The sequence below is a fragment of the Nansenia antarctica genome (assembly GCF_963989245.1).
Source record: "Nansenia antarctica genome assembly, chromosome: 6".
Lineage (NCBI taxonomy): Eukaryota > Metazoa > Chordata > Actinopteri > Argentiniformes > Microstomatidae > Nansenia > Nansenia antarctica.
The window spans coordinates 67651714-67665195 of record NC_137676.1 but is presented as its reverse complement, the minus strand read 5'-3'; the positions used below and the strand labels follow the sequence as shown (position 1 = coordinate 67665195).

General features: G+C 44.3%; 1 protein-coding gene across 1 annotated transcript in view; it reads left to right on the top strand.

Moving 5' to 3' along the window:
* Nucleotides 1-5090, top strand: part of ndst3 (N-deacetylase/N-sulfotransferase (heparan glucosaminyl) 3) — a gene marked incomplete at both ends in the record, with an annotated part of 42969 nt that extends 37879 nt beyond the window's left edge. Inside the window, 3 exon segments of the mRNA XM_080534804.1 lie at nt 1990-2084; nt 2087-2091; nt 4968-5090. Of these exon segments, the coding sequence (XP_080390930.1) occupies nt 1990-2084; nt 2087-2091; nt 4968-5090 (223 nt within the window).
* Nucleotides 5091-13482: the final 8392 nt, after the last annotated feature.

The following is a 13482-nucleotide window of genomic DNA, read 5'->3' as shown; positions in this document are numbered from 1 at the left end:
ACACTGCACTCGATGAGGTCATTGTCAATATTCACAACCAAGGCCAGATTACAAGTCCTTCCTACCAGACTCAACCTCTCTATTTGGTTTCCTTCCACTCATGTTCCTCATTGCTTGCACCACACCACAGAACAGGTTACAGAAACACTATCACACATCTTGAATGGCTGTTATGTTTACAAAGGAATGTATATAGCACGTCATGACAGAATTGTGAGCCTTATAGTAAAGGACATATCACTCCACTTCCCAGTTACAGTGAAAATGTATACACATGCTTGTGTCAATGCATCTATGTTCAATTTCTGTAATGACCAATGTCACTTTTCACAGTTGTCTGCTAACACTCCAGATGTTGTTGTTGTTAATGAAGAGTCCAGAGAGGTGTCTGTATTAGAGGTAGCATGCACCTTTGATATAAGCCTAGAGGAAGCCTTCATGACTAAGGTCATGAAATACCAGCAGCTTGTAGATACCATCTCAGAGCTAGGCTATAGTGTACCCGTGTACGCTATTAGTCTTTATATTTGGCAGTCTTGGACATGTGCACAGATTGGTTGTCAGAGGACTACGTCTACTGGGAATGTCCAAGGGAGAAGCAAAAAGGGCTCAGCAAGTATTGCTCTGTCTCTGCGATTATTGGCAGCCGCCATATATGGCGGAGACGGTGTTACTTGTACCCGTGAGTCTTGTCCTGTTGTATGTGAAAGACATTGTCCATGTCTGTTTGTGAATGCATCCCATCTGTGCCTTCAGTATTTGTGTCCTGTATACTTGTTTCTATGTGGACATAAATAAATGATTAAAATGTGTATATGTGTGTGTAAGTGTGTGTGTCTGTGTGCCTGCACATGTATGTGTGTGTGTGTGTGTGTGTGGTGTGTGTGTGTGTGTGTGTGTGTGTGTGTGCCTGCCTGTGTGTGTGTGAGTGAACTTGGTCAGGGCCCTCATCCAGTGCAGTGAAAACCCAGAATACGCACTGCAGTATGTGTTTACGTGTGTGTGTGTGTGTGTGTGTGTGTGTGTGTGTGTGCGTGTGTGCGTGTGTGCGTGCGTGTGTCTGTGCGTGTGTGTGTGTGTGTGTGCGCGTGTATGTGAGACAGATACATTAAGTGAGTTTGGGGATAGAGTCCTTCACTCTAGAACATGATAGGGTTCCCATCGACATCCCAATGCCATGTGTTCAATCCCTCTTTCATCCTGGAAACACTAAGATGATGCATTCCTCCCTCTCTCTCTCTCTCTCTCTCTCTCTCTCTCTCTCTCTCTCTCTCTCTCACTCGCTTTGCCTTTGTCTTTTGCCTTTTTCTTCAGTGGATAATGCTGATAATGTAATGCTGCAAATGTCTGGAGTTTGACATTTGAACAATTTTAACATCTCTCTTTCGCTCTCTCTCTCTCTGGCTCTCCCTCTCTCTCCCCCCTCCCTCCCTCCCTCCCTCTCTCTCTCCCCTCCCTCCCTCTCTCTCTCCCCCTCCCTCCCTCTCTCTCTCCCCCTCCCTCCCCTCCCTCCCTCCCTCCCTCTCTCCTCTCTCTCTCTCCCTCTCTCTCTCTCTCTCTCTCTCTCTCTCTCTCTCTCTCTCTCTCTCTCTCTCTCTCTCTCTCTCTCTCTCTCTCTCTCTCTCTCTCTCTCTCTCTCTCTCTCTCTCTCTCTCTCTCTCTCTCTCTCTCTCTCTCTCTCTCTCTCTCTCTCTCTCTCTCTCTCTCTCTCTCTCTCTCTCTCTCTCTCTCTCTCTCTCTCTCTCTCTCTCTCTCTCTCTCTCTCTCTCTCTCTCTCTCTCTCTCTCTCTCTCTCTCTCTCTCTCTCTCTCTCTCTCTCTCTCTCTCTCTCTCTCTCTCTCTCTCTCTCTTCTCTCTCTCTCTCTCTCTCTCTCTCTCTCTCTCTCTCTCTCTTCTCTCTCTCTCTCTCTCTCTCTCTCTCTCTCTCTCTCTCTCTCTCTCTCTCTCTCTCTCTCTCTCTCTCTCTCTCTCTCTCTCTCTCTCTCTCAGATTTGACCCCCAGAAGGGTTTCTGGTGCCAGCTGCTGGAGGGAGGGAGGACCAAGTGTCTTGGGAAGAGCAAAGGCAGGAAGTACCCACCCATGAGCCAGAGGTAGGTCCACACTAGCTCGCTAGAGTTTTTAACACTCCCGAAAAGATTCAAACCGGTCCCATTGAGATGAGACCAACATGACATCCAAGACATTTTCTCAAGTCCAACAATATATATATACTGGGGCGCTTGGTGGCATATTGCACTGAGCATCGACCATGTAACCACAGGGTTCCCGGTTTCAATTTCGGCCTATGGACATATCCTGCATGTCATCCCTTCTCTCTCTCTCTCTCTCTCTCTCTCTCTCTCTCTCTCTCTCTCTCTCTCTCTCTCTCTCTCTCTCTCACCCATCCTTCTGTCAAATCTCTACTGTCTCTGTCGCAATAGAAAGAAAAGAACTCAGAAAAAAAATACTTGAGAAGATAAATATATATAAAATATATATTTTATATATATAAAAAGATATATATAAAAGACCATGTCTTTATCCATTGCGCACAACAGCAACATGACGTGATTGAGTCATGAGAGGAGAGGAGAAGAGAAGAGTAGAGAGGGGAGAGAGACTGTTTTGAAAAGTCCCCTTAGTGACCATCAACCACATGTCTTTACCCAGCCTTTATAGAATACCACAGCGTATTTCCCGAAATGAAATCCAGATCTTGGTGTTTTATGTCACGTTGTTTGCTGAAGCATCGATGCCAATAGCGGTCCATGAGAGAAGGCGTCACGTGGCGAAGTTTGTTATGCTAACAAATGGATCTGATACTCTTGGGTCAGGCGCGGGTGGAAGAGAGCATGACAGATGGCAGAGACACACATTAGCGAATTGGGAATGTTCATTCTTTTTTTATGCAGCCTTTAACACCGATTCAGTCATTAACACTGACAGACACAGCGAGAGAACATAAAAAAGAAGAAGAAAAAAAAAAGAAGAAAATAACAGCAACAACAACCATTTCATTTAACAGGTGTTGATGCTGTGCATCTGTGACCAGAGCAGAGAGGGAGAGAGGGGGAGAGAGAGGGCAGCGGGAGGGAGAGGGAGGGGAGAGAGACAGAAAGCAAAGAGAGAGAGAGAGCAGAGAGGGAGAGAGAGAGCAGTGGGGGAGAGAGAGAGAGAACAGAAGGAGAAAGAGAGAGAGAGAGCGCAGTAGGCGGCTGCGAGTTATCACACAGCCACTCCAAATAAATTAAACACAGCTCTATCTCACACACGTGTGTGTGTGTGTGTGTGTGTGTCAACATCGTTATGACAGATAGTTGGCTTACTGTAGATCTGCTTGATAAGATGGTGAGACATTAAATGAGAAAAAGATTAAAAAAAAGAGAGAGATAAACGCTGTGTTGTCTCTTGCTTCACCTGTCGGCTGAAGAAGCAGCTCAGTGTCTGACTGTTGCATTCTGGGAGCGTCCACGCCGAGGCATCCCACAGTCCCTGCCGTTGCCGTAGTGAAATTTCCCACAGGGCTCGAGCGGCAAGGTGGAAACTGTCATCCAATCAGATGGAGCCAGGAAGTTACAACCTCATTATGAGGATTCAATACTGACACAACACCCCTGAGAGAGAGAGAGAGAGAGAGAGAGAGAGAGAGAGAGAGAGAGAGAGAGAGAGAGAGAGACGGAGGGAGGGAGGGAGGAGGGGGTAAGGGAGATAGAGAAGAGACGGGGAATCTAATCCATAAATCATTGTCTTAGCCACTGACTCCATAGGGGATTGACCCACAGAGAACCCATCGCACACATGCTCACGCACACACACACACGCAAATGCATGCACACACACACAGATGCATGCGCACATGCACACACACACACACACTCACACTCACACACACACACACACACACACACACACACACACACAGGCGGACAGAGAGATGGAGGGAGAGCACGTCTGGAGGGAACAAAAAGGAAGGGATGGAGAAATGAGGGATCGACCGCAGGGAGTAAGGTGGAGAGATGGAGAGAATCAGGAGAGGAGTGAAGAGGGTGAAGGTGAAGTGAAGAAGGTGTCTATACACTTTGTCTGTCACTCTATTTCTCTCTCTCTCTCTTCCTTTCTCTCTCTCTTTCTCTTTGGTTATTCCCCCTGTTCTTTGGTAACTAAGGTAACTAATCCCAAAAAAGACGTTTATTGAATCGTGACTTGTGATTACGGGGGAAATCTTGTTGTTTGGCTCCTTGCTGCCATCTGTGGCTTATCTGGAAATATATTCAATTCAATTCAATTCAACTTTATTCGTCATGTGCAGCGCACTAGGAACATGACTTGGTATTCTCCATGCTGAACAAGCTACAGTACATACAACAACAAGACGACAACACAACAATACTCCATACAATATATACAGTACCAATGCAAGTGAATAAATATACTGTACAACTTGTACAAAGTGCAAAAACATGTAAAGTTGCTATTATATGCTATGTTTTCTTCACTTCTAAACGTGTGAAATAGGTACAGGCCATAATTAAGGCCATGTTTGAGAAAGCGGTTTGTTCAGACCAAAACAACGCGTGCCGCTGGTCTTTATCATGTGATCTCATCCTTGATCGCTACAGATTTTAATTTTCAAGCTCAAATCTCCATACTGGATCTCTAATACCCACCCACCCCTTTCCCCACCACTACCACCACACACTCCCCCCTCTCTCCCTCGCACTCTATCACCCCCCCCTTCTCTGTCCCTCCCCCTCTACCTCCCCCGCTCTCTACCTCCCCCCCTCTCTCTCCCTCCCCCTCTATCACCCCCCCCTTCTCTGTCCCTCCCCCTCTACCTCCCCTGCTCTATCACCCCCACCCCCCCCCCCCTTTCTCTGTCCCTCACCCCCTTCTCTGTCCCTCGCCCTCCCTTCTCTGTCCCTCACACTCTATCATCACCCCCCTCCTCTGTCCCTCCTCTGTCCCTCCCCCTCTCTCTCCCCCTCAGGCGCGTGCCTTCCTGTCCAGGAACTACAGAGAGCCCAACATCGAGCTGTCTAAGCTGCTCCACCGTCTGGGTCAGCCCCTTCCCTCCTGGCTACGGGAGGAGCTGCAGAAGGTCAGTAGCTAGCACGCTAAGTCAGTAGCCAGCACACTAAGTCAGTAGCTAGCACGCTAAGTCAGTAGCTAGCACACTAAGTCAGTAGCTAGCACACTAAGGTCCCCGATCCCGATTCCCTTTCCTACCCCTACGGCTCGTTTTGGGAGTGCCACTCGCTAAGTAGACACACCTTACGCACAGCACATCGGCAAAATAGCGATTTTTTTTTTGTTATGCTTGTTGTGAAGAAAAGGTGTATAATGCATTGAAATGACATTAAACTAAGATAATAAGATGGTTATCATAATTGTTGTAATCTTTATTAATAAGTAATTACAGAAGAAGTAGTGACATTTGTGGTTGTCTTCCGCATTGCCTAGAGAGAAATCTTTCTGTAGATGATTCGCGATGCATCCTGGGAGGAAGGGTTATGGCTCTGAATCGAACGTGGTCCCGAAAAATCTCCAAACGGAGCCGTGGATAGCCCTCCCCCTTCCCCCTAGCCTATGAAAACATGACCCTACCCTACCCTAAACGTGAACGCACAAAACAGAGCTGTAGGTTTGAAACGGAGCCGTAGGGTTGAAACGGAGCCATAGGGGGGTGAATTGGGATCGGGCCTAAGTCAGTAGCTAACTTGCAAAGTCAGTAACTAACATGCTTCTCCTCCTTCAGACTTAATTCCCCAGCATCCAACTTTCCTCCCCAGCATAACACTGACACTAACCTTAACTGTAACCATAAAGCCAAACCAAAAATCAAGCATTGGTTTGCTTGTCAACATTAGCAATTAGTGTATTTTAGGCTAAACCGCAGTTCTTTCTTTCTCTTTCTCTGCAATAAGGTAAGATAACCCGAAGCCAAGAGCCCGGGGCTGGAGAGGTCAGGGGTCAAGGACCAGGAAGTGGAACGAGGACGCAACCTCTAGATGACCTCTCTGAGAACGAGGAGAGGAATAGAGGAAGTGGACATCTCATATGACCTCTGAACTATGACCCTGTTTGACGTGACACAGGGATGGTAGAGACTAGAGCACTGAGATGCACAAAGAATGGAGGGACTCTGAACTCCAGAGAAGATGGATGGATGGATGGATGGATGGAGGGTTGGGACTACTGGAATACCACTGGAAAATAACTGTTTCAGTCCATAGACTGGTGTGTGAAAAGGGATTAGAAAGAATTGAGAAGATGGGGAGAAGAGGGTGAGGAAGAATGGAAAGGTTAGGAGGATATGAGGGATGCAGAAGGGAGAGAGAGAGAGAGGGGGAGGTAGAGAGAGAGAGAGGGGGGAGGTAGAGAGAGAGAGAGGCATGAAGAGCAGCATTTGAGTTGTTGCTGTTGCAACCCAACCATCCCTCTGACGAGCGTGCACGTGTGTGCGTGCACGTGCACCCTGCGGTGACTCTGATATCTTTTATTTTCCTTTTTTTTTTTTTTACCTTTAATTTATGATCCCAGAGCAGCGCTGGTCAGCTGGCTGGTTTCCATGGAGATGAATTTGCACTAAGTTCCGTTCCATGCCTCACACACACGCAAGCCAAGTTTTATTTTTTTTCCTTTATTTTGTGTATGTGTCTAGAACGTAGAGGGAGACTGAGCGGCTGAGGGGCTTCGTGCTGACAGTGTGATAAGTGGTACTGAAGAAAGACCATGGACTCAGGACAGTGGATGGGCTGTTGTTTTAAATGTTTTTTTGGTTGGGTTTTTGGGTTATTGTTGTTGTTTTTTTTCTTTTTTAAATGAAGCTAGCTGTAGTTTTTTTGGTTGTTGTTGCTGTTGTTGTTGTTGTTATGGGCTGTGATTCTGATCAGGCAGAACTTTATACAGCCGTGCCGACATTTAGTAAAATCACTTTTCACTCCTGGGGGCCTTCCGTTGGAGTCCTCGTCATCTCCTGACATGTCGGCCATTTTGGAAAAGCGCCACAGCGGGTTTTCATCGACTTGTTGCTAACAGTGACAACAAACCAGGGGTTCCATTTTGGATTGCTTGTTTGTGCTGATTGGACCAGTCCAGTATTTAGTCCAGTAGAAAAACACCTGCACTCGGTTCTAGGTTCTAGGTCTGCTTCTCATTCTCTGGGACGAACTGGAGCGCGACGTGACCAGGAAGTAAAAGCTCAGAGACAAAATGGTCGGACATGGACCAAAATGGACCCAACATCCAGTCCTCACCTGCCTCTGGTGTTGCGTCAGCTTCTGTATCCGGGAGGTTGGACTGAGCTAACAGCTGATATCTGGGATCTGTCACCTAAGACGGTTTTGTTTCTCATTGTTTTAGATCAAATCTCCTCATTCATGTCTCAAACTCGTCTCTTTCTGTCTTTTTAAACCAGTGGCCTATCATTACTAGCTGCAGTGTGAATGCAAAAAAAATACAAATAATGTCTCCTCAATAAACCAAAATAAAAGATACAGATATGAATATCTATTTTTTTTTTAAACAACACTGATATTTAGACAGACACACGCGTGTGCGCACACACACTGTGTAAGACACACTCTCCTCTACGCTGTGATGGGATACCAGTCTGTGTCGACCATCTTGCTGAGGTAAGTTTTACTGTGCAGGTCACACACACACACACACACACACACACACACACACACACACAGAGCAGCTTCGTTGTTTATTTTGCTTGTGATGCTTGGATCTATAGAGTGATTGCGTTCAGAGAGTGTATGTGTGTATATATATATATATATATATATATATATATATATATATATATATACAGTATACTGTATATATATATATATATACAGTATATATAGATATATATATATGCATATAGATATATGTTCAGTAAACACAAATCATCCACTTTTAACTAATCCTGATTTTCAAAAACTATTACTTTGTGTAATAGTGGGGTGGGGGCTCTTGTCCTCCTCATCATGACTTTTTCGATTGCCAGATTGTCATGGCATATTGTAATAGGCACGTTAAAAGAGTGCTCAGCTGACTGATAGCTAAATAACTCTTTGACACCCCCTGTTGGAGCGTATCAGGAAGTGGAGGTAGAAATCAGAGGACGGGCTTATTGTAATTCATGGATACATTCCTCATTCTATTCCATTCCGTCCTCCGATTTGTACCTCCGCCAGCCTCCCCTGATGTCCACACAAGCTGAGCCCGCACCTGCACCTCCGCCTCCGCCTCCGCCTGGAGGTCACATGACCTCCAGCTTTACTGGTCTTTTCTTGTTCTCGTAAATCACATGACCTATGTTACCCTCTGTGAGCCTGCGGCTTTATAGAACAGATGTGGCAGACATGGAAAAGAAAAAAAAAACGTCTCTTCTCAATGGCTGCATTGACATCAGTGCCTGTGTGTTTCTCATGTGTGGGTTTAGGGGCTGTGGGACCTTTGATGGTTTTACTGAGAAGGGCCAGGGGGGTATTCCATCAACGTCGCTAAAGGAAAATCCAGGCTTATTTTTGTGAGGTTTATCACACCTTTTTTTTAAAAGTGAGATTTATCGCACCTTTTTTTAAAAAGTGAGACTTATCGAAATAAGCCTGGCTTTTCCTTTAGCGACGTTGATGGAATACCCTCCTGGTCTTGGCTGTACGTGTGTTTGAGACACCAACCACTCTCACGCTGCGTCTGGGTTCAGGAAGGTTGACAGGAGGGGACTGTTTACAGTTCACTGTCGCAGTGCTGTTTTAAATTATTTTGTATTGTGCTATGGTGTATGGATTCAAGAGAAAACAAATGTTGATTCAAACAACAGTATCAACTCTGTTTCTGCATCGTGTGATGTCAACGATGATACATGTTTTGACAAGACAATTAGAGTAAAAAAAAATATGTTTATACATATAATATTTTAAAAATATTTTAAACAATATCATTTTTTAATGTTATTATTATTATTATTTTATAATTATTCATTTATTTATGTTTATCAGCTCTCTGTGCGCAGGCATAATAAGAAACATGCCACAATGTAGTGCTCTCTTCAGATCTGGTCTTCAACCCTGACATTTTGCCACACACACACAAGACACTTTCTCCTCTACGCTGCTAATTGACATTTCCTAGAGTCGCCAACATTGGATAACTGTCAGTTTTTCTCACGTCGGCCATCTTGATGAGGTCACACCTACTGAGGTAAGCTGGCAATCACATTGTGATGTCACAATCACAATCACATTGTGATGTCATACAGTAGACTGTGATAATGTTATTAGTTCAGTGACGTAGGAGACTACTATCTATGAGTGTGAAATGTGATAAAATACACACTTGTGCCTTAAAAGAAACACGTTTGGTAGAATAGTATTGTAGTAGTTATTATTTTTCTCTCCTTCTCTCCTTTTTTTCTAATCTTGTCCTCACTCGACTGTGAAAGTCAAGCATGTTGACATGTTATGGTTAGCCAATGCCTCGCTTACAAAACTCACTTCCTGTTGCTGCTCAAGGTTGTCAGAAGCATTCAACGTCTTACCCAAGATGTGTCAGAGAATAAGCCCTGCTCAAGAGGCATGAGAACCAAACAAAACATACCCGTCAATCTAGACTGCGAAGTGTCCTTGTAAGAACCATTTCACCTTCCACCTTCCACCAGTCTTCAACAAAACACTACGCCCCCAGTTTTCTGGACACATTATTCTTGCACATATTTTCTTGTCTTGTGCTTTATTTTAAAAAGAAAAGAAAAATAACTCAATCGAAGGTGGATTTTAGTCTATGATCAGGCCTAATCTGCATCTGAGAAACCAGTAATTGAACCTCATCTAGAATACGTTAAGTCTACCTAAAACCTCCATATAAAATGTATTTAAATCTAGGATTTGTCTTAATCTGTGTCTGAGGAACCTGCCTTTAGAGTTTTAAATTGTGCATACTATAAGAAAGTGTAAAACCTCAACTCTCCCTCTGTCACTTCAGGTGTGGTTAGTGACGGTGCAAGTGTGCCAGGCGTTGCTGTTTAACTGCACAACATCTAATACACACTTGTGCTTTTACAAACAAGTTTGATGGGAAGGTACTGGAGTGAGGAAGAAAGAGAAGAAGGTAATAGAAGAGTGGAGAGGAGAGAGGGAAGAGTGATTGAAGTAGTTCTCTCAACAAACTATTGTAAATATTATGTTGACAGGGTATAGTTAGGGGTATAGTGAGCTGGGATGGTGGAAAGTCACTTAAATATCACTCACTCACTCACTCTCTCTCTCTCTCTCTCCCTCTCTCTCTCCTTACTTTTGCCTCAGATGTTATGGCTAACATTGTGTTATGTTGTTGTTGATCCTGGTACAGAACCAGTAAAGGAGATAGCTAAATAACCCCTTACCTCAGATATGCCTCGCACAATGTTACCTCTGCCAAGGTGTGGTGAGTGTGCAGGTGTGCCAGGCTTGGCTGGTGAGCTAGACGGAGTCGTGTGTCAGACACAAACAGCTCTCTGTGCATCTGGGGACAGAAAGCCTGACAAGACTTTAGTTAATGACCTTGGAATATTCACATTTTTGATAGTAGTTCATATTATGAAGATCCTGTCGAACATGAGCAATGGACTTACTCAACTACTGCCAAAAGATGTCAGGCCTTATTTGTTCATGATATTCCTCTTTATTTACCACATTATTTTAGGAATCGACCTGAAATGCACTTGTAGACCATACAAAAGCTCTCCAATGTGTGATTGCTGCATGGCATTGCCATTCTTTATCATATGTTTTATGGTACTTCAAATGGAGTTAAAAGAAGTCTGTTTCATTCATTTGCATGGTACTATGTGCACCATTGCTTTGGGTGGCGTCTGTGCTGATGGATGGGGACCGGTACCTGTGCTGCAGATATAACCCTCCTCCAGACCAAGCAAAGCTTCCCTGCATGGACAAGAGTAACCTCACCCTTGATGAAAAAAAATATTATTAATGAGATCAAGAGTCACTCAAGTGTGAGTATTTTTGTTTTATGATTTAAGTGCCTTGCTTTAGCGTTTGATGTTAAATTTACGGATCAAATTGTTTTAAGCCGAAACATTGATTGTTTGTTTTTCAGGTCATTGGATCTTCACTGGTTGTTGGTAAAAAAAAAACTCAAAAAAAGTTTGGAAATGTTATTTTGGTTGATTATTCCTCCCCTTTAATAATACCAATTGGTATTGTATTTTATATCGTTGGAAAGCCTGATTAGTCACCTTTACAACAAGGTTGTAACTTGCCCCCTGCCTAACTTGCCCCCTGCCTCCCATCACAGACGTCCACAGCTCCAGATCACTGAAGAGAGCACGCAAGATTGTGGCTGACCCCTCACATCACATCCAGCTCACAGCTTGTTTACATTACTCCCTTCTGGACAGCGCTACAGGGCCACCAGGACAAAAACATCAAGACACTTGAACAGTTTTTTCCCCAAAGCCATAGCCCTCCTCAATAACTCCTGATCATTGTACCTTGCACTTTACACGTTCTTGCACTTAGTTGTACAGTATTTATTCATAATATCCACTCATATTGGTACTGTATATTTTGTCTTGAGTATTGTCGTGTTGTCGTCTTGTTGTTGTATGTACTGTAGCTTGTTTAGTATGGTAGAATACCAAATCATGTTCCTAGTGCACTGCACATGGCGAATAAAGTTGAATTGAATTGAATTGAATTGAATTGAAGGATCATGCAATCGTGGAATGAGCAACACAGCTAAACGTGTGGGTAGCGGCCCAAAAATATTTGCCAAAATCCCCTATATTCTTCTGTTGGTATTCACTCTCGTTTTGAGCTTCAAGTGCTGGCAGGTGTATGTCAGGCACAGGTGTATGACTCACAAAAAGAGCTGATGCATAATAAAGGTTATGATATTTGTTGAAGTGCCTCTTGCTAAGATGTTTCTAAGACGATAAATAATATCACAGCACTGGTTTATCAAGTGTAGGCTATTTAGCACAAGAATCGCGCTGAATGGTTTGGTCGCACGCAACGCGCACATAAATCAAACTTTATTTACACAGTATTATGAATGTTACGCGCCTAATGTTTAGACTTGCTGCTTTCATAATTTTATTTTGCCTATATAGCACAAGTATAAAGCATCTAGTGGTGCAAGAGGTAAACTATCTGGAGCAGAATGGGGAGAGCGCCACCCTGTGGATTAAACGGGGAAGTGACTTCCTCTTCCATTGATGTATTGTGTTGTATTGTGTTGTATTGTGCTGTATTGTGTTGTATTGCGTTTTGTGTCATCGTGCTCTGCACAGCATTTTTGCACTATTGAGGCCACTGTGAAATGACCACTTTACCAAAAGGCCACTTTATTTCCTTGTCGTTGTGGGATTACTTTCTTTGCTTACTTACAGTATGTTGCTTATTATTACTGTGTGATTGTTGTTGTTTTCCCCTGTATCTGAATGCTACCATGTCAATGTTGAGGAACCAAAGCCAAAGCATTTTACTCTTGTGTACTTGTAAGTTGTAATAAAAGCTATTGTGATTCTTTCCCCTGAACTGTACACTTGTCTACTCCCCTACACAGGTGTATAAGCAGAGGATTGGTTTAAGTATGGGCTCTTACACCAGCCATATGCTTTTACATCTGGGGAGGGGCGAGGGGAACAATAGTCTGTTAAGGGTGGGGGAGAAAGTGGAAGAGGGGGAAGAAGGGGGAAGAAGAATGGAGAGGTAAAAGAGAGGAGAAAGGGAGAAAAGAGGGAAAAGAAAAGGAATAGAGAGAAATTGAGGCTTCTTACACTTGTAAAAACCAATGTGTGTCTGGTCTGTAGAGGAAGCTACAGGACCGTGGTGGAGAGCGGGGGGTGGGATAACTGGACACTGGCTGTGGCAAATGATGCTCATCACCCACTCTCCACCCCAGTCCTGTAGCTCCCTCTACAGGCCAGACGCCGCATGCTCCCCACACAATGTTCACAGGTCAGTCTTCTTTGTCTTCTTAATTCTGTTGTGAAAGAACAACGTTTATGAAATGAAGAACTGGTCTGGGATAGGGGTGGGCCTACTACCTGGTCTAGGATAGGGCTGGGTCTACTACCTTAGCGAACAAAGATGACCTGATCAAAACATGGACCATCCTCTAATGAGTCTTTTCCAACTGTCACTTTTGACACTGGTGCTTGGTCCAAATACACAGACGTGTGTGTGTGTGTTTCCATCTCTGAGGACCGGCCCAAAAGAGGTTCAGGGCCATGGCCTCAGTGGTCCCACCCTGACCTGGGACCTGGAGGAGATTTGTGGGATTTTAGTTTTTTTTCCCCTTGGTTTGGGAAAATAAGCTTATAAGCTTAGGGGTAGTGGTGGTCTAGTGGATAGTGAGTTGGACTTGTGATCGGAAGGTTGTGAGTTCAAATCCCGCCTGAAGCCACACCACTACTAGTGTGCCCTTGGGTAAGGCACTTAGCCCTCAGTTACTCCAGGGGGAATGTCCCTGTAATTCGTAATTGTAAGTCGCTTTGGATAAAA